The sequence below is a fragment of the Trichosurus vulpecula genome, chromosome 2, assembly GCF_011100635.1.
Source record: "Trichosurus vulpecula isolate mTriVul1 chromosome 2, mTriVul1.pri, whole genome shotgun sequence".
Classification (NCBI taxonomy): domain Eukaryota; kingdom Metazoa; phylum Chordata; class Mammalia; order Diprotodontia; family Phalangeridae; genus Trichosurus; species Trichosurus vulpecula.
This window is the reverse complement of record NC_050574.1, coordinates 250533671-250556631: the sequence shown is the minus strand read 5'-3', so window position 1 is coordinate 250556631 and position 22961 is coordinate 250533671. Positions and strand designations below refer to the sequence as shown.

The following is a 22961-nucleotide window of genomic DNA, read 5'->3' as shown; positions in this document are numbered from 1 at the left end:
CTTTGCCTCTTCCCCCATTTCCTGAGATCACCACCAATCCTACAAGGAAAAAATATCAATACTACAAAAGTGTAATCTAAAGAGTCATACGTAAGACTCCACCTTTAAATTTTTGAAGCAACATAAGGGAATAGGGAGCAAAGAGCACTATAAGAAAGTCTGAAATTAAGAAGACATCACAAATTAAGGTTTTAACTTTTTTTTTAATATATTACCTAAAAGAGTGGGAAAAAATGAGCTAGTTCACAAGTCATGCTAACAGCAAAATACTGAAGCATTCTGTTTCAAAATGACTCTCTTACAAACTATATACACAGAAAAATTAACCTTAAAGCACATTTATCACTATTAATGGCCCTGATTATCATATTTGAATAAATTACAATTCCCTAAGCAATTTATCCATATACTTTTTAATTCCAATGAATTGGTGCCCTTTGATCATTCATGAATTTAAAAATTAAATTCTTTTAGGAAAGCATATCCCAAATTCATATAAAATAAGGCAGTTAGGTCAAAGTCGTTCATCTTCAAGAAAAAGTAAACATAAGCATTCATGCAGCAAAATGTGGATGTAAGAGGCCCAGCCCTGTTCGTCCCAGGTCTGTCCCCTAAAAAACTAGCTCCCTACTTAAATACACTTAAATTTAGATGGCATTGATTTCCTCAGAGAGAGATTCCAACTAAAATCATAAGATTTTAATATTAGAAAAGACCTTAGAGAATCTCTAAAGTTTTTCCAGTTTTATGACTGACTTCAACTTCAAAATGTCAGTGTAGAACTATGGTCATCCCACAGGTATAACATACTAAGATTTTCTGTAAAAGTTCTGAATTCTTCATCCAACAGGCACCACTGAAAATATTACTGACTTCTTAAGTAACAATTTTAACATAAAAAGTTATTTTAAGGTTAAGAAGTTTTCTCTAAAATAAGCCTCCAAGTTAACTATTCTGCTGAAATATAATTCTAATTAAGTAAAACATAATAGAAAGTTGTCATAAAATCATAGTCCAAATCCATATTCTTAGGTGCGCTACCTGCTAAAAACTGCTAAGCTAATTTCTTTGTAGAATTAAGGTTTTTTCATACTATTAAGATTTTAAATTATATAATTATTTCTGCTTTATGTTTTAAGTATTATTAGAAATAGTTTGATTGATTCTGGACATAGTCCAGTGTCACTAAGAAAAAGTAATGACAAGATGGTGTAATATGATAATCAAACATACAATTTCTATATGCAAGACTTCGAAGCAGTAAAAGAAAAACCCAAAAATCATTAAATAAAAGTAAATTTATCAATTAAAGTCTTTTATCACTAATATAAACTCTACTCTAGATTACTATGTTAGTGCCTCTAATGGTTCTGTCATCAAGCATTAGAGGTATCATCTAGCATGATAAATTTTCTCACCTCTAACTTGGGTTAATAGTTCTCATTTAAGAGACCATTAGTACAACTTTTGATCAAGCCTCACTTGTAGATGGGGTATTTAAAATATTAAAGACTTTTATTTCATTATGAAGTAGGCGATTTTTATGTCACACAAAATAGCATATAATAGTTATGAGTAGTCACATACACAATGTCTCTTTTTGAATATGATAACTAAGAATAATATGCATAAAGCTAAATCTCTTACAAGGGTTCTTTTCTCTCCCTAGCACAGACAACTAAAAATGGAGGAGTAGTGCAGAATTCTAGTGGTTAATCTAATAATGACTAAATTGGCTTTTCAAGTTGTAGTAAAGGAGATGACTAATGCTAAAACAGTTTCTCATGTAAACAAAGCAAAATGATTCTATACACCATTCATAGCAATGCACCTAACATGAGTCATGTGGTGTGACTTATTTCTAACTTCACATATACAAACAGATGAGCTGACCAAAAAGTTCTAAAGTTAAATGACAGCTTGGTACAAATGGAAATTCAAACAATGACTTAAAACACAATTTTAAATGAAAATTAATTATAAATAATTTTACCAAAATAATAATGTGGCTTACAAGTACTTATAGAACTCAAACCTCAAAATTTAATTTTTTAAATTTAAAACTTAAAAAATATGTTAATAATTAGAATATGCACTGTCACTATTAGCTATGGAAAAGTTAGACAAATGAAATACATTCAACCACAATTTTAATTTCAGCTTACAAGACCGGGAAGATTGAGAAGCCTACTAAATAGATGCACTCTGGCACTAATGGAACGAACATATAAACTAATGACAAAACATCATGGTAAAGAACTTAAATCCTATCCAAAGCTGATCCTTCTACATAAAATCCAAAAGGAAGAAAAATTACATGTCAACATAAAGGGAAAAAATATTTCAACTTGGGTCTTTTACTATTATATTCTGAAGGAACCAACAGGACACTACCATTTTATAGAAGGTTCCTTTAAAAAACTTTTTCCTATTGACATTTGTGTATTATTTATATTTAAATAAAAAACTCTAACATTTCTAAATACTTTTTAAATGTCAAAGCAAAAATTACAGACTATTTGATGTTACAGCTATGGAAAACACTATGGAAAATGCAAGATTCTTTTTAATAAGCTATAATCACTAAAAATTATGAGAGCAAAAAAAGAAGGAAAAAGAAATATCAACATTTTACCTTTATTAATGAAGTTACAACAATTGCTCCAGCGTTCACCATAGGATTATGAGGCCTATCTGTGAAATTATAAAAACACAGTATTATCTAAAATGACTGATACTATATGGGCAAATCTTGAACACATACATGCATAAACTTCCCAGAACAGTATGTTTTGGTGTTCTTTGAATGTACAGAGACCTGAATAAATTAAGTTCATATTTCAGAAATTCTTTGAATATAAGATTTTTGACCCTCTCAGTCACCTTGAGTTCTAAATGAGGGAACAAGTTTCTTGGAGGAAATCTGCATTTTATACTTAAGAAATTTAGTGCTAGTGCTCTTTCTACTACCTTACATTGATACTTAATGTTGTTGTTCAGTCAGGTCTGATTCTTCATGACCTCATTTGAGGTTTTCTTGGCAATGATACTGAAGTGGTTTCCCATTTCCTTTTCCAGGTCCCTTTACAAATGAGGAACTGATGTAAATAAAGTTAAGTGACTTGCCCAGGGTCACATAACTAATAAGAGTCTGAGGCCAGATTTGAAAACACTAATCACAGGAAGAAAAATATTAATAGGAAAATGCAAACACAAATATTATACAAATATGGATATGGAGTAAGAGGATTCGGTTTGAAATCTCAAGCTCCGCCATTTACTACTTATTACCAGAACAATTTAATCTCTATAAACCTCAGTTTCCTCAATCTGTAAAAATGCAAGGTTTGAGACAGATGACAATCACACGATCCTATGGATCCTATGAAGTGCTCAAATCTTATCCTTAAGTCAGTCAGGTTGGTCTAAATTCAAGCAATACCTACACTGCTCAGATGCCTCATTTACCTTCTGAACAGGGACAAACCAAGATAACTACCCCTTCAATGTTAGCTCCTAGAAATACTTGAAAGATAACCAATTACTGTATCCCTCGAACTCGTATTAGTCTTCATTTGACACTGTTAGCCACTCCCTTCCTTTGAAAAGTAACTCACATTTATATTGGACTTAAAAGTTTTACAAAGTACTTTGTTAACAGCCATGCTGAAGGAACATGAGTATTATGATCTCCACTTTATAGATAAGGAACCTGAAGCTCAAGGAGCTTACCTGACTTACCTAGGGGGTCCCACAGCTGTTATGTCTTGGAAGTGGTACTCAAACCAAAATCTTCTGACTCCAAGATCAGTACTCTTTGTAGTATTACTATGATCCATCTCAAACCTTCCAAATCCTATTGTAATATCAATTTACCAATTGCTTAAGACACAAAGAGTCTGTAAGCACCCAAGCTGGCATGTGAGACCCAGAAATAAAACTCCCCTGATAATCAACTGGCATGACAGTGGATAAAAGACTAGCTTTGGGGTCAGAAAGATTGAGGTTTAAGTCCTGTCTCAACACATACCAACTGTGTGACTGATCAAGGGGCAAATTGCTTGTCAACCCAGGCAAATTTTTTTTGTTTTCTTTTTTTCCCTCTAAAGGAGAGCGTTATTTCATTAAATTGGTATCAAAAATGAACAGAGTAGTGTTACAAACTCAGAACAGCAGGGACATTCTGGAAAAGAGAATAGTTTACTACAGTGAAAACAAAATTAATAACGCAGGCTTTAAACTCCCAAGTGGGAGCATCCCTTGGCTCCTAATTGGGTCTGAAATCTCAATTTTCCCCCACTCACTTGTGTGCCTGGTGTTTCCCAAGAGTATTGCTCATCCCACTTTAGGAGGAAATAATCTCATCTCTATTGTGCAGCTGGTCAACAAACCAGGCAAAAGGTGTCTGGACTGACATTTCAGGATGCTGCCTACCAGGTCTCAAGGTCCAGACAACTCTTTAAAACAAAGTTACTGGTGAGTTGCCAACCTGCATCAATGGCCAAAAAACACAAGTCCAGACACATATGCCAGTATGCTGTGTTGGCTACTCTCTGAACTCATTAATAAAGACTGTCTTTTGCTTCCCAAGTAAATCCAACCATTCCTTTGTTAAGAAAACAAAGTAAGTTTTTGATTACTTACAAGTTTATCAAAATGCCATGACATACTATAATACCTTTTTAAACGTCTACTTATATTAGCACTCCCTCTTAACGAAAGAGGTCATTTACTTGTACATAACGTCAGCCCAGTGTAATACAGCTGGCTTTGGAGTCAGGAAGCCTTGGCTCTCGGTCCTACTTCTGGCATATACCAGCTGTGACTCTGTGCAAGTTACTAAACTTCTCCCTTCTTCTCTCCTTCCCAATGTTTATGCAAAATATTGCAATTATTACAATTCTACACAATCTTCTGGGTATACAAAAAAAACTGCAGAATCAGTATATGGACACAAGGAGGTGACTTTAGATTTGACCTCAGAAAATCTCCAAGAACCTTGAGCTACTACCCTTAAAATCCCAGTACTAAAGCAGTCCAAATGGATAACTAAAGGAAATCAAGGTACACAAGGCAAGTAACCATTAAAATTGTGGAATACATTTTTGTTATTGGATAGTTGGGCTTACTTAATGATTAGCTATGGTATATTACTATTGACCAAGAATTTTTAAAAAGCTGCTGCTGTAATTGTGATTAGCAAAGTTTTTTTTATAGGTAGGGATGATAGCCAAAAAAATGAAAACATTTTACTTGACGAAAACCTAATTTCCAAAATCATACACCTCCCATGAGATTAACATTATTCAAGGAATCACAGATTTAGTACTGGAATGGACCTAAGGGGGAAGGGAACAAGTATTTATTAAGCACCTACTATGTGCCAGGTACTGTTCTGAGTGCTTTGTAAATATTATCTCATTTGATTCTCAAACAATTCTGGGAAGTGGGTGTTTAACTATCTCCATTTTAAAGTTGATGACTCTGAGGGCCAATTAGTCCAACCTCTTCAGTGAGGAAACTGAGGCTGAAAGAGTTTAAGTGACTTAGGTATAGTTACATTGAGCCAGGATTCAAACTCAAGTTGTCTGAGTTCAAATTCAGCATGTTTTCTATTGAACCATGTTACCTCTCAATAATAGATTCACCTCTTCTAAAGATTATCATTAATGTACATTAATGATAATACATTCCTCTCCCTCCTCTCTCTATATTAAATATGAGTCAGGAAAAATCTAGGTTCAAATTTCATCTACGAGATTTATTAGTTCTAATCCCTGGGTAAACCATATTGTTTCATAGGGCTTCATTTATAAAATAGGTATAAAAAGCTGTGATACTTTCCTCATGAGGTTGTTAGTATTGATGAAATAAAATGAGGTTCATAAAGCTGTTTGCAAGCCATAAGGCACCATATGAATATCAACTACAATAATTATTACACTAATTCTTCATTTTCAGGATGAGATGACCTTCAAGTAATCCTACTCAAATACTGAACAGCATTAGAGAAAAAAAATTCAAGTTCCAACTGAGTGAAAGGCACTGAAAACATGTAATTCAGAAACAAAAGACAAATACATTCCCCTAGCACCATGGTGATAATGAAAATACCTAGCATTTATATAATGCTTTCAAGTTTAGGGTTTGCAAAGCACTTTAAAAACATCTTATTTTATTCTCATAGAATTCTATGAGATAGGTGATATTATTACTCTCATTTTACAAATAAGAAAACAGTGAGAGATGTTAGCTGGGCTCAGTCATAAAAGTAGAAGAGGATTCAAATCCAGATCTTCCTGACTCCAGACAAAACCATCAATAATCACTGCATCACTAGCTGCCCTGGACAGTGAAAATCATTCTGCTGTCACATGGTAGAGAAATAATTTTCATCCCTAAAACGTTTCATAATATTCAATTAAGACAAACACTGATTTCTACATGAAATTTAAGCCACTGAAGTTAATAAATGATTTATTATCTCAAACTCATCTCAACTAAAATTACAACTATAAAAAACTCTACAAAATGGATGGCCAGTAAGCAATCTCTGTCCTTTTCTAGGGGTCTTCCACATTCAATACATTATAGAAATCCATCTCTCCTGATCTTTTTCTTTTGGAAGTGAGCATAGTAAGCTAAATTCTGTGAACCAGATGCATTAAAAATTTTCAAAATTTTCCAACATTAAATGCTACAGAAGAGAAAAATGCAAGGTGATATTTTAAAAATAAATATGGATATATTAATTCTTCTCCTCAATATCCCATAAATATTGTGTTCACTAATAACTGGGCTGTTTTTATTTCAATTTAGAAAAGAAATTGGACAGCCATTTTAAGTATTCTTAACAAATACACTGGGTATAAATTCCCTAAATTTCAGAACTGGAAGAAATTTCAGAAGACATCCAATTGATACCCTCTATATCCTACCAGGCAAAGTTATCTAGGCTTTACTTGAAGTTTGCTAGACACTTGGGGATGGCTCTAATTGTTACAAAAGTTTTCCTATAAGACTAAATTTACCACTTTGGCAGCTTCTACTCATTTCTCCCAGTTACGCCTTGTAAAGCCAAGTAGAACGAGACTATTCCCTTTTTCATGTAACAGCCCTTTAAATAAATACTCAAAACAACTATTGCTTTCACATTGAACTTGTCCTCTAGGCTATCAAGAATTCATTTCTTTTAACAAACCCTCCTATGGCATGATCCCAAGGCCCTCTGCCATCCTTGTTGCGCACCACTAAAAACTCCTCAATTTATCAATGTTATTCCTACATTCTGGCATCCAGAACTAAACACAAAAAAATCACAAAATCTGACAAAGCACAACGTGGTGAGAACAATTATTCCTCTAGCCTGAACATTTCATGTTTCCTAATTCAACCTAGTATTGCAGTAGCTTTCTTGATTGCCATGATACATTGCTGATTTATAGTTAACTTGCAGTTGTCCAATGAAAAAAACAGATCTTTCCCAGACGTACTGGTATATAGTATCCCTCTCCCACTTTGCATATGTGAAGTTTGATATTTTCAGTGCAAGAACAAATATAAGCTAGGGAAGGTATGGCTGGAGTGCAAATCATCTGACCAAAAACTGGGAGGTTTTTGTGGTTTACAAGCTCAGTACGAAGAAAAACAGTAATATTTTAAAGAGTCAATGTTTTAACCTATTCTCATTATTTCAGAGGTCTTTAAGGTATAACAGCTTTGAATTCTTCCTTTAAAAGGTAGGTAATGACTAATTGGAATTACACAGAAAAATGAAACTTTCACCTTTTTTATCTGATTCTTACCATCTTCATTCAGGAAGAGTTTGTTGAATCTTAATCCACTGGGCTCTTTTCCAACATATCGATGCACGTATTCTGTTCCAAGGTCATTTACAGCAATGGCGTACTTCAAGGGCTTTACACAGGACTGAAGACAAAAGGGGACTTTCGTATCTCCAATAGAATGCCTTTTTTAAAGCAGATAAAAAAAATTAATAGCAACCAATAAAAGATGCAATAGCATAATTGTTATGTCCTTTGTATTAATCCTGATTTAAAAGATCATGTTTCATTTATCTAACAATTAAGAATCTTAAGGAATAGGGGCAGCTAGGTGGCACAGTGAGTAGACCATGGGCCCTGGAGTCAGGAGGACCTGAGTTCAAATCTGGCCTCAGACAGCTGACACACTTACTAGCTGTGTGACCTTGGGCAAGTCACTTAACCACAATTGCCCTGCCTTCCCCCTCAAAACAAACAAACAAAAAAGAAATGTGAAGAATCTTAAGGAATAACTATCAGAAACAAGTTCAATTTCAGAAGCAATACATACAGGTAAAATTTTATTCACTCAAGAAGGGAAGCATGACTCACAACTGGATCATATATAATAGAGCAAGAATGAGTAACTTTACCTTTGGGCAGACTTTTTTTTTTTAAAAAATACTTAACTGTATCAACTAAGATGACCTAGGTGAAGAGGAAGTAGCGAAGAAGTAATGACTAAACTATTGCAAAAGCAGTAATGACACTAAGCAGCTAAAATGTCCAGACCCTTTGATCTTGAAATTCTGTTGCTAAGCATATACTACATTGATAAAGAGTCCCCATATAAATACCAAAATATTTATAGCAGCACTTTTTGTGGGAGCAAAGAACTGGAAACAAAGTATATATCTAAAGATACTAGTAATGACTAAGGTAGCAATGACTAAAAAATTGCTCAAGAATTATAACGCTCTGAGAAGTCTTTCTTAAGAGCAATGTATCTCCTTAACTACAACTTCCAACTCTATCCATCTATTTCTTTTCCAACTCAATGAAAGGATACAGTATCAGATGACTTTAGTGTTTGCACTAAGGATACAAGAGGTGACTACCACTGGCTATACCTACCTTCACGTATTTTACATGGAAAGGAACAGCGTTTATTCTGTGAAACCAGAAGGTACGTGAAATAGAGAGGAGATTCTAGAGTAAAAAACTCTGGTCATTCTACCAAGAGCAGTTCTTTTAAGTATGACCAAAAATGTATACTATGAGTGATTAATTTTGTTCCGAAGTTCAATTACTGATTTTGAAAAAAATTATACAATCCCAAAGGTTTAAAACAAAAAGAACAGGTATTTGCATAGTACCTCATAGTCTTAAAAAACAGATTATTATTTTTTTTGTTTTTACACAATCTAAATTTCCCCATGTATCTTTTCCCCTACTCACTTCCCTGAAAATCATTCCATAACAATTTTTTTTTTAGGAAAAGGGGAAAAAAACCAGGAAAAAATGATAAATATCTCAAAAAAATCTGACGATATAAGCAATGCTCCACATGCATGGACATACCACCTCTGCAAAGGTAGGGTGGAGAGAGAGAGAGAAGAAAACTATCTTCTCATATCTATTCTCCGAGGCCAAGATTGTTCTTTGCAGTTTTGCAACATTCATTTTCAATTGTTTTGTGGTGGTTGATCTTCATATTTACATTGATGCTGTCAGTACATATATTGCTTTCTTGGCTCTGTTTACTTCACTTTCCATCAGTTCATGCTAACAATTCATTGCTTCTCTGTATTTATCATATTTGCTATTTCTTAAAGCACAGTAATATTAAATCAATGTACCACAGTTTAACCATTCAATAATTGATGGATATATGCTTTGTTTCCTTCTTTGCCACCACAAAAAGTGCTGCTATAAATATTTTAGTATATATGGGGAATCTTTTATCAATGACCTATTTGTAGTACATGCTTAGCAACACAATCACAGGATCAAAGGGTCTGGACATTTTAGCTGCTTAATTTAGACCAATTTAAAATTCCATTCCAAAATGGCTGTACCAATTCAGGTCTCCACCAACAATACCCTTGGAGGCAGATAAAGGTAGAGTGGGGTTTCATTCTGTGCCCAAAGCCAACAAAGAAACATAATTCCATGAGATATTTGCAGCGTTCAGATGTTATAAACAAAAAGTCCACCATGTAGACAATCGTGACTTCTGTGCCAACTTCTGTTGCAGGGAATGAAGAGAAGTAAAGAAGTGCCAAGAAAGAACTTAACAAGATCATCCAAACCAAGTCAAAAGGCATCATAAAGTAGAGACTACTTTCAATATGAAGGTGGGCATAGGAGAGGATGATAAAAAATGTTGGAGAATGGGGCTGGTGATTGAAAAATGAAGGAGACCAAAGGCTTGCAATCTACTCAGAAGCTTCTTATTTGTATCTCAGTCAATAAGCATTTATTAAGCACCTATGTGACAGGTCCCATGCTAGTGATAGACAAAAATGAAATAGTCTTCACCCTCAAGAAGTTTGCCTTCTATAAGAGTAAGCATGTACATACAGTATAATGAATAAAAGTATCACTAAGTACAAGAATAGGGATAAAAACATAAAAGCTTACTTTTAACAGAAGAAAAAAGACAAACACATAATAGGAAGTGGTATCCAGGGAAGGGCCTGGACTGTTAAGTTATGGGGATGGTGAGTGAGGTCCTAGGAGAGACATACTCCATTCAGGAACAACGGTACAGTAGGTACAACATAGGGTTCGTGATTCTAGAAATAAGGGTGGGGTGCTCAAGGAGGGTAGAGAGGAATGCATGTAAGCATTTCAGCACTGAGTTCAGGAAGCCATAGAAGAGAAGGTTAGGTGAAGCATGGTTGAGGATTTCGTGGAAATTCCCTAGAGAAGCAGTCACCAAGGGGGAAAATTATGCAAGATCAGCTGTGTGAGCTTTAAAACACTATATTATGAGAGCCACTCCTAAACTTTAAAAAAGTCCTCTATATTCTCCACCACAAAAAAACAACCCTTCCCACAAAAGAAAAAAAGATACAGGTCAATGTTTAATAAGAGAAATTGATTAGTAAGTAGTATATTATAATGACACATTCAGCTCTAATCTACTGAAATAAAATCAATGCAGAAAACACAATTTTCTGTGTGTGTTCCCTGATTCACTAAAGCTTATTCAGATACACAATACTGTTAAGCTCAGCATTCAAGAAGACCAACTAGGAAACTAAAAATGAATGCTAGTCAATGAATGAACTATTAGAAAAATGGTACTTTTTTCATAAAAGCAATGGTGTCATATATTTAAAATAAAATGCTATTTTCCTAGGTTCACACCAAAGTTGAATACAAAGAACCTCCAGATACTGAGACCTTGATTTTAATTCCCTCAATTCCCAAAGCCATCCTCAAAAATGTATGAAATCCTCAGTTTGGCTAGTAGTGAATAAAGCTTTCATTACATATACTCAATGAAAGCATTACTTTCTCCAATATTATGATTTATAGTATGAATATGGATTCCTCAAATTCTATCAGACTCCCTCAATGAGGTCTGAGTAACACATTTTAAATATATAGATGTTACATATGTTTTATATATACATATATATGTGTGTGTGGGTGTCCTAAAATATGTGGTTTTTTTTTTAAAAAAAAATGATACATACAAGCCAACATTAGGTATGGTTACTGTTTTAGATTAAGTTTTTTACTAAAGACACTTGAGATATTCAAGATTTTACTTTTCACAGAGCAGAAACCTAGTTCATTATTCCAAAATTTAAAAGGTTCTTTTATCTACATATCATGCCATTAAGTCACAGGAAATTTAGTTCTGAACACTTAGATTTTTAAAAGTGAACTACATATCACTGAGATTACTTTCATGTTTTCTCAACAGCAATGATAGAATAGTTCTGATTTAATAACTTATGTAATTAATTTGAAAACGAAAATATTTCCAACATCAAGGAACAATTCTTAACACACATAAAGGTAAAGACTACATAAAACATTAGTTTTACTCCACAAATACAAACACAAAATTAGAATGATCAGAATGCATATACATCCACACATTTATTGAAACATATAAGATTTACTTTCTAAGAACAAATTAAAACATAGAGCTAGTCCCAATCTATATTTATGCAAATATCTAATAAAGAAACAGGACTACTTTTTTTGCTTCTGAATCTAGAATAAAAAGTAACTTGTCACAAGATTATCAGGATTAAAGATTTTATTTTCACAAAAAATGCACATACACTGGTGACCACACTTTTGAGAAATTCAGTCAGATAGCACTTTTCCTCTCTGCAGCATACTTTCATATACCAACCAACATACTTTCAAGGTATCCCATATCAAAAACTACACTGAAGTATGATTTTTCTGAAGCCATCATTTCACCATGCAAATAAAAAATATTGTAACAAATTGTAAACTTTCAAAATATTCAAAACATTTTAGATATTTACAAAGAAATTATTTTTTAAAAACTCACCTCTGTCCATCTACTGTACACACTGACACTCCCCACAAATCTGGACTGAACTTGGCCAGTTGAGGGATGTAATCAGCAACCTAAACCAATACATTGGCAAGGAGTAAGAAGTTTAGTTAAGACCCAGGAATGTAAGGTTGTAAAGCAGGCAAATAATATGCATACTCTGCAGCGATGAACACCTTTTCTTTTAATAGAGACACTCTCTCTCCCAGGCTGTATACCTTAACAGGTGTCTACCTAATTTTGTGAAGTATCTATGGTATTTTGAAAACACCTCTAAGGTAGAACCAAGATGGCAGGAAGAAGTACAGTGAGCTCCATCCCCTTAGTCCCTTTCCCCTTCAAACTCCAAAAAGAGCTAGAAAACATACCAAACTGAATCCTGACTGGGAAATCAAAGTGGGAAAAAAGGTCACAGTAAGTCATTTTTCCAGCCCAGGTCAGTATAAGGAGACAGAGAGGCCTGGAAATACACAGGATGCAATATCTGGCCAGGAGCCCACTACATGGCACATTCCAGTACAGGGAAAGGCTGTGCACCAGGGCAAGAAGAGATCTCACACTGAGCAGAGAGGAGTCTAAACTTGTATAGGATGCAGGCTTAGGTGCCAAGTGACAGTTCTGTCATTCACTATCCAGTTCCCAGTCATAGATCCAAAGTGGATCCTACAGGGGAAAAAAAAATGGACCTTTAATGAAAGAGGATTTCCAAGAATTCCTGATGAGAAGACCAAAACTGCACAGAAACTTTGAAGTGCAAACAGAGGAGTCACAATAAACACGAAAAAGTAAACATGAATGACTAATGATAAAAAGGACTAAACAATGATCAACTGTTTCCATTCTGATACAGTAAGATGATATATGTGTCTCTTCTGAATACTATCATTATCAGGGGTCAGGGAAGGAGCCTTAATTAGATAGAAGGCCTGGGAGTAGTTTTATTATGTCTTGATCCTAAAAGAAGAACGCAAGTAGAGAGAGAAAAAGGAATATGCTGGAGGGAAAGGAAGGCTAAGCAAATTTACCTCATATAAAAAGGTTATGCAAGTGGAAATCTATATAAAAAAGGAGAAAAGGGTTGAGAAAGTCACACACACACATTCAGAAACACATTTCACTCAACAGGGATTCAGAAGGGAAAGGGGAGACTGAACAAGGACAGAAAAGTGATTAGTTCTAAGAAAAAAAGCAAACTCATTCCTTTTGTAGTAGCAAAAAATTAGAAACTGAGGGAGTGCCTATAAATTGAGGAATGGCTGAACAAGTTATGGTATACATATGTGTGTGTGTGTGTGTGTGTGTGTGTGTGTGTGTGTGTGTGTTATGGTATTCCACTGTAAAAAGAATTATTTACTGTGCTGTAAGAAATTATGAAGGGACTGGTTTCAGAGAAACCTGGGAAGACCTGTATGAACTAGGGTGAAGTGAGAAGAACCAGGAAAACAATTTATATGACGACACTAAAAAGACAATCAACTCTGAAAGACTTAATAACACTTGTCAGCATGACCAACCATTGATTCCAGAGATTCATCAAGAAACCTTTTACCCACCTCCTGGTAAAAACATGAAAGACTCAGAATGCAAAAGTAAACTTTTTTTTTGGTCATGTTTTGCTTGACTACAAATGTCTGTAACAAGGGGTTTGTTTTTCTTTCCTTCTCAATTGGGGGTGGGAGTGAAAGAAAGGAGTTTTAACTGATTGAAAAAAAAATTAACTGAAACAGTCAAAAAATAAAAATAAAAGATTACCTCTCAAAATTGAGTGCTACACAATCTCTCCATTCTCTAAACATTCTCTCACGTTCATTCTTTCCCTAACTTTCAAACCACACTAAGCTCAAAATAAAGAGAGGCTTGTTCTTCTCCACATCACCCAGGGAAAGAATGATATAATACAATATAATACACATTTATTAAGCACCTACTATGTGCCAAGCACTATGCTAAAGCGCTGGGGATACAAATAAGAAGACAGTAGAAAAAACAAATGAAAATAGGTACACAGGTACCTTCAGGGGCTTGCGAGTTGACAAATAGAGTATGTATCAAGAGCATGTCCTAAAGTTATCACTTGGCCATAACCTACAACTAAAACAAAACTAGATTTCTCAATAGGATTGACTGTAATACTTTGCATTATAAGCATCATAAAATCAAGTGTTATATTTCAGAGCTATCATTAACATGAGAAATTTAATATGATAACCAATTTAAAGGCAGCATATGCATAAGTGAATAGAGTAAGTCCTAGAATCAGAAAGACTTAGGTTCAAGTCCCACCTCTGATGAATTTTGGATTTATTAATTTAACCTCTCAGTGTCCTAGACAACAAGGTGCTCCCCTATATTACCAGGAGATTCTTTCAACAATTATACATTTTAACCAATACTTTTTAAAATTCCTTCATTTGTTCAAAATATGCACAGTCCAAAAAAACCCAATCATGACACTACTTTTTAGAAAATTTCCAAAGATAAAATAATTTAAAATGCCAGAGTTTTAAAAATGCCATTGTCCTAATTACTTGGGAGTCATCTGTATAAGGTAATGTGATACAGTTGGCCTCAAAGTCAAGGACACCTCAATCTGAATTTTTTTAAAGTATAATGCCATAATAAACACCAAGTACAGTCATCTTCTAGCTTTTTGACTTTATAGTAAATCATAAAGCTGAACAATTTTTCCTGTGTTTTATCTACAGGTCAGTTTGGGTTTTTACTAGTCACATTAAGTAAAATAACATAAAAGCTTACCTTTCCTCCAGACTGTTTTTTAGCACTTTCATACAATTCATCAATGTGTGAGGTAAATGACATAAAGTCTGGAATGACAAACTTTCTCCTAAAGGCCTGTGTAAGCAGCACAATATTGCTTTGAACACATCTGTGGAACAGGAGAAAAAAAATAGTAATGCTACTATGCTCCTACTAGAGTATTAATAAAAATATACTTTAAGACACATTCTTTCATGTACATTGTCATTTCATGTACTCACATGAAAAAGACATTAAATAAAGTTGTAATAAAGATCAAGAATTATACATGAAAACAAAAAATGGCAATGCTATTTACAACAAAGCATTTAGTGTATCCGAATAACTAACTGTGACTTGTTTGGGGGGAAAATATTCTTGTACTTTAAGACCTAGGGTCAGTTTATTTTTAGCTAGATGATTTTGGAAAAGTGGACCTCACGCTTTATTACTCTAAAAATCATTGATATTTCAGAAAATCTAGAAAAATGATCTATTTCCAACATAAACAGACTTGTGGCTTGAATGAGGCTAATATTCGACTAAACCTCAAACTTAAAATGTCTGGAAAAGCCTCAATTTCTAAGCAAAAAAAAAAAAAAGACAAAATTACAACAGAGAAGATAAAAACTTATAGATCAAGTTTTTAAAAAGGATTTCTCTTAACTGTTTAATTTTATTAAAATGCTTTGTCAAAAAATTGTGATGATTTAAAAAACAAGTTAAAGCTAAGAGGTATAATAGTATAGAGAGTACAACTTCTAATTAGCAAACTTAAGACATGTTCACAGAACCTTTTAGAAAAGTTTTATAAATAGGTCATAGTAGGTTACGCATGACCCCCTGCTAATTTTCTCACCATTACTTCTTACACTCAGTACCAAAGTCAATTTGTTAGTAACTGATGCCTAAAAATTAGCTAAGAGGTGGCATACAGCAACTTATCTTTCCTCTTCCCTATCCTTCTGATAATAACAACATTATTCAGGGATAAGGGTCAACCAAAAAACAAACATTTCCTACTCTTAAAGAGTCATACTAGTTAATCGCCTGCATGCATCACATAATTGTAAAAATTGCAATTTGGCTTTTTACAATTACCCAACACTAGATTTTGCATTCTTAAGCTACGAAATATTTTCTCTCTTTGTAACTAAATCTGAATTGAGAAATTATTTGAGAATTGAAAAAAATCAACCATCTTTTTCCAGATTTTGAAGACTTAGTTAACCCAATATTTTAGGTTCATATTGACCTAGATCAAGTCTATTTGATTTTTACTAAAATTTTTCTATTTTTAATTTAAAAAGTAAAATTTACATTTACATTTTTATCATTTTACTAGAAGAAATAATACAATACCCCTAAGGTTTGATATTTTAATGATTAGGATGCTATTCTCCCAAATATCCTGAATTTGATCTATCTTCTAATAGTCCAAAATATTTATTTCAATTACATTTAGTTAATAAATCTTTCAGCTGTTGCAAAAATCAATGAGAATAAAATAATCAAATAACCACATTTAACTTTAAAACATATTAACTTCTTCCAAAAATGAAATTTTCATTTCCTTCATGATATAAATCTATAAAATCCACCTTACCGTAGTTTTCAAGAAGTAATAGCATGAGTGATACCAAAAATCATTTTCTACATACAATTAAACTATTGATCTATTTGGCACTTTTAAATTAATCAGGCTGGTTTGGGGGGGGGGAACAGTTAATAATCAACTTTCTTAAATAGCCAAACACTCTTTTTTATCTTCTAACAGGATGCTAGTTCGGTAAATGCTAAGATAATCAAGCCTATGATTAACGTTAAGCACATACTGCATTAAATACATGCAGTTGTATGTTAAGCTTTTTATTTTCATGAAATCTTACTCTACACAAGAAATAACATGTTAACTCTTTCCTATTCTCAAAACCCTGATCAAAAGAGCTCTGTCTGTTGATATAAAATTAAAACTGAAAATAATACACAGCACAAATGTGGTAAATAACTGAAGATTAAGTACAACACTAAAGTGACAGTCAGGATTATCTGCAATTTCCAGCTCTCCAGCTAGATGTGACTCTGGGCACAGTTTTCTTAACCTTAAAATGGGAAAAATCAGCCTTTCCCTACCTATACACAAGAGCACTGTGAGAATTAAATACATGTTGCAAAATCATATTACACTACTCAAGTTCCTCAGAAGCCACAGCATGTCGAAAAAAGTGTTACACATATGTAAAGCACATTTCTGGCACTCAGTTATACAAAGAAAAAAAAATGCTGCCTGAGTCAACAACCTGCACAAAGCAGTTCTAGAGCCTCAAAATTCCAAGTACCACTCATAAGAACAGACTTCACAAACCACCCTTTAGAATCAGTTCCCACATACGGGACAAGACATACTGTTTTTCAAATAACATTAAAAAAATAGAGAAATCTCCATAGACTCTATGACCACCCCAAGTATATCATTTCTAGCAAACTCTATATGATTTTAGTTCAGTGTAGTTATATTTATTAAGCACCTACTATGTGCCAGGAACTGTGCCAAGCACTGGAGATACTAAAAGAGGCAAAAAACAGTCCCTGACTAAATGGCTTAAGATTTTCCCATGTGGTAACCAAAACAACTCATCTGAAAACAAGCTTTAACGAATAAACCAAAAGTGACCAATGATTTTGTAAAAAGAGGTAAAGAGTAGATTCGTCAGGCCTTACCAAGATCCTGATAGACTTTCAGGGAATATAGTTTTATAATCATTCACAAATGGTTTTGAATAGTCCTCAAGAGATGTCAGATTGCTATCACACCCTTCATATTTTTTGTATAACACCTTGTGCCTTTTAGAGAATATATCATCCAGTAAGTAATTTCACAACAAAACTGAACTAAAACGTGCTAGTGGAAGTTAAAAATTGGGAATAACTAAAATGTACAAAGATATATTATTACAAATCAAGCATTCATACAAACTACTAAGACTTCATTAAAGTATGTAATTTTAAAAAAATAAATGAAAAAGTATTGTCATTACAACCTAACTTCAGATGCTCAGGATTAGATACAATAAGTATGTATAAAAATGGGTCTTTCCTGAAATTTAGCTATTAGTATGGGGCAAGATTATAAGGATAAAAAGATATGATACAGATAAACAGATCTGGGTAAGTGAGGACAGGGTGAATAAGACTATTATACGTTCTAAACTCAATTTCCAAGTACCATAAATGTAATTTTTTTGAGCTTTTGTCATTTGCTATTTTTTTAAATGAGATTTCATATCTACTTTTTTAGTTACACAAAAGCATCAATCTTCAAAAACAGTGCAATTAAAAAAACAATTTTATATAGTTAATTACGTGTAGCACAATAAATTGCTCATTAAAATTTTGACCAAATTTTTACTTTTTAAAAAGATCTTTGTCTAGCATGACACCATCTGATGTTGTCTGAAGAGTTAATCTCAACATATCCATACACTCTTTCAACCTTGGATCAGAAGTTCGCAATCCTGTAGATTTCAGTGCCTGTTTAAAAAAAAAGAAAAATCTGTAAATATATATCCTAGATAATTTGCACACTCATTCTTATTACAAATTTTTATCTCAATATACAAAAATGTCTTCATTTGTTTTTCTTAAACAAAGAGTATTAATGTCACTTAATCAAATTTCTGTATAGTTTTTCATGGTTTCATTTTTGATTTATTGGTTATTCAAAAAAGATATTTAAAATCATGAAAACATAAACTTAATAGGAAACTGTCAGAATCCACATGTAGACAGCCATTAAAACATTTCAATTACATGACCTAGGACTACCAATGAAATATACAAGATGGGGGCGGGGGGAACAACTTACGGTAATGAATTTATGAACTGGTATTTTTTCTTGCCCCTCTGCAATGGTATAAAACAGCAAATCCTCCAAGCTAGGCAGAAGACCCTGTTTGATTTTACTGGAAAAAAAAAAGTGGGGGAGGAGGGAAAGAGGTAAGAATTAATATTTGTGCAGTTTGCCAGATATACCATATTTATAATGCTAAAAACTAGATTTTGGCCATGTTCATACAAATCACTGTGAACCAACCTGTATATCAGCTATTCATTATGGATATCTTCATAAAGAATAACAATAACGCAAAACCAAATTAGTAATTAAAAATAAGACAAAAAACACTAAAAATGAACTGTATTCGCCACACCACGTTCAGTTCATGTGCAATGTGATGTTAATTTTTAAATTTGGATTTTTACTCTATTTAAACTCAACCATCTATCTGCCCCAGATAAAAATTAAACCACAGAGCTGCACTGAACATCATTTGTAAACCTACCAAACAAATACTCAGTTATGAGTAAACACCACATGCAGGTAGGCATTTCTAGAGATAAGAAATAAAATGCTATTTTGTCTATAAAGTTAACCCTAACATCTTGGAAGGCTTTGGTAAGGTGGGAAATGGTAGCTGATTTGAACATAGTGTTGGGCCTAAAATTGAGTATGAAAAGAAAAAGTCTGATCATCAGAAATGGCCCCCTCTTAATTCTAATGCCTTACTTGTTAGATTATTTCCAATTTATCCTGTATATGGCTTGTCTGTACATAGTTGTTTACTTTTTGTTTTCCCCATTAGATTATGAGCTCCTTGGGAACAGGGACTGTCTTTTAACTTTTCTTGTATCTCCAGTGCTTAGCACAATGCCTAACATAGTAGGTTGAAAAATGTCCAAAATGGATATTCCAAAGACAGCTCAAACTCGACATGTCCAAAACAGAACTTATCTTTCTCTTCTTCCCCTGCCACCTTTGCCCAACCTCACCACCCCTCTTTTCACCATCTCTGTTTCTATCAATGGCACCTGTCAGTCAATATTTCTTAAGCACCTGCTATGTTAAGAGGGGGTCAAGAAAGGCTTCCTGTAGAAGATGAGATTTACTGGGACTTGAAGGAAGCCGGGAAAAATCAAGAGGCAGCACTGAGGAAGGGGAGCATTACATGCATAAAGGACATTCAGTGAAAATGAAAATGACCCAAAAGTCAGGAGATGAGTGTCTTGTCCAAGGAATAACAAGGTGGGCAGTGTCACTGCATGGATGCATACCAGAATTCTCATAGACTCCTAGGTTTCTAATATTGATAATACCCTTGACTCTTCACTCTCCCTCATTCCACATTATTTCATCAGTTACCAGTTTTACCACTGTACTTTCATATCACCTCTGGCGTCGGACTCCTTTCTACTCACATCTTTGTTCTGACCATTATTACATCTTGTATAAACTATTCCAACAGCCCTCTAATTCATCTCCCTGCCTTAAGCTGTCCCCATTTCTAATTCATTCTCCACCAGCTGACAGTAATTTTCCTTAAGCACAAATCTAACCATGTCATAGTAGGAGTAATGCCCTACTCAAACTCTGTGGCTATAGGATCAAATATAAACAAACTCCTATGTTCTGTTTTGTTTGCTGGGGGCGGGGGGGGGGGGCAATGTTTAGAAAGGCAGGAAGAAAGGCAGTGTCCCTACTTTGTCTATGTTCTAAGTGCAGCAGTCACTCAAAAAGATCTACTAGTGACTAGCACAGATACTTTTTCTAGCTGTTTCTGACCTTGGCCAATTCACCTATCCCGAGACAGCCTAGTGGCCCCATGATCCCAGCAGCTCACTATTTTGGTACTGAACTATGTGCAGGCACCCAATGGGCTTTAGCATACTGCATTTCAGAACTATCAAGCTCAAGAGATTCACCAGCATCAGCCTCCCCAGAAGCAGGGATTTGCACATGTGCCCCACCACAACCAGTCCTCTGTTTTAACTTTTCAAGCTCCTCATTACCTGGCCTCAAGTCAGCTTTTTAGTACCCTTATATAGTACTCTTCCTTACCACACTCGAGGATCCAACCAAATCAGCCTCTTCTCTATTCTTCATGAAAATTTCATCTCCTTTAATCCATGCTTTACACTAGCCATCCCACATACCTGGAATGCACTTTCTCACCTCCACTTCAAAATCTCCCCCCATCATTTCAAGACAGCTAATGTACCACCTCCTACATAAAGCCTTTCCCGATGCCCCCAATTGCTAGTTCCTTTCCCCCAACTACACAGCATTTAACTACATATCTATTTTCCTTATGTTTATTATGTTTATACTTGTTTTCATTAATAAAATGTAAACTCCTCAAGAACACAATTCCCAGCACCTAGCACAGTACCTGGCACACACAGTAGATGCTTAATAAATACCTGTTGATTGCCTGATTGCACATGAGAAATTTGACACTATTTTTAATTTTCAATGCTCTTATAATCCAGGAAACCTTGTAAAAAAATTTCGAGACCAATGGGAAGACATACATTTGCTACAAGTAATTTGTAGCATATTTATCAATGACTTACATCATAGAAGTAATATCTAACTCTTCCTCATATGTGAATTAGGCTAGTTTTTCCTTAAAAGTTATTAAGACCACCCTTGGCATTTGGTAGATTCAGGTCTAATGGTTCAAACTTGAGTACAAAGCAGCCAGAGCAGCTTCAGAAGCTCTCAGAGGCCTGCCTGGTGGATCATAAAGGACAGCTTCACTGAGCTGAATCTGCTTGAGGTGTCTTTTATTGTTGAATATCCTTCCTCTGCTATGGTTAAGTACATCTCTATTTGATAACTACAGTATGACTAAGAGGTGTCTCATTTTGTTCTAAATTGAACCTAAATTACCATGGCACTGGCCTGAGCCAGGCCCACCACAGAACCTGGGTGAAAGAAATGGCAGAAAATATATCTTTAAGGATATGCACAAACAAGAAACAAAGCAGACTGGCAGTTTAAGTGAGATTGAGAAAAAACAGGTGGACAATAAGCATTTTACCTGGGGAATTGCAAAAAAACCAAAAACCCAAAGAACCAGATGAAGGCTTCCAAAGCATCAAGTGGCTCTTCCATGAGGGATTAATGGAAAAATCAAGTAACAATCAATCACAATGGTAAGAAGATACTCTAACCTCCACAGGTTGACACAGGATTACAGACTAAGATGGAAGGGACACTGTAGGACAGCTTAACCCAATCCCTCTGTTTAACAGATGAGGAAAAGTTAAGAGACTGGACTCTGATTAAGTAAGACCACAGATTCCACTAAATATCTAAGTACACAACTAAACTCCAAGAACCATAAATATAATGCAATTATACAACAATAAAATCACTATAACCTCAATTAATTAGAATGTTGAGGGAATAAGATATTATGGTCAAATGAATAGTTTTAACCAGTAAATAAATATTTCTGATCATTGTTAAAAATCTTTTAAAAGTAAGCACTCTAGTGATCACTGCAAAGTACTAGAAACATAGATAGCATACTGCTCCCCCAAAGCACCAGCCATCATCTCCTGATACGAAAATATCAACAGATATCGAATCATCCTGTTCTACCATTGAAATTTGATTGTCTACACATTTCAATATTTTTATTATATCTAAATTCTGTATTATACCAACAACAAACAACAAACTTTCACCAAAAACAATCCTGTGAACCCATTCCCCCCAACGAAAAAGGCTGTTATTTTCCATAACTGAATTTAGGAACTGAATTAATGAAATCCTGGAAGACTCATAGGTATGCTGGCAACTATCACAGGAAAATTACAGAACACAGTCCCTTTGTAGAAACTGCCACGCAGCAAAGTCTATGTTAATAGCTCTGTTAGACTGTCTGAAAAGACCATTTCTAGATGTCTAAACATTTCCTGGATTAAGGAAAAGTAATGCAATGACCCCTCATTTTAATAAGTGCCACATGTATTAAGTTGTTTCCTAATATGCTTTTCCCTGTAATTTAGCTTTGATTATGTATTTGCTCTTTAGATTGGTAATA

General features: G+C 34.3%; 1 protein-coding gene across 2 annotated transcripts in view; it reads right to left on the bottom strand.

Annotated features, from left to right (window-relative positions):
• GLS (glutaminase) overlaps positions 1 to 22961 on the bottom strand; it is an 86842-nt gene that overhangs the window by 47993 nt on the left and 15888 nt on the right. For both annotated transcript variants that reach the window (XM_036744217.1, XM_036744218.1), the window contains exons 2-7: positions 18938 to 19034; positions 18482 to 18603; positions 15073 to 15202; positions 12310 to 12389; positions 7806 to 7969; positions 2636 to 2694 (exon numbers count right to left, since the gene is read on the bottom strand). In XM_036744217.1, the coding sequence (XP_036600112.1) occupies positions 2636 to 2694; positions 7806 to 7969; positions 12310 to 12389; positions 15073 to 15202; positions 18482 to 18603; positions 18938 to 19034 (652 nt within the window). The remainder of the gene's footprint in view (positions 1 to 2635; positions 2695 to 7805; positions 7970 to 12309; positions 12390 to 15072; positions 15203 to 18481; positions 18604 to 18937; positions 19035 to 22961) is intronic.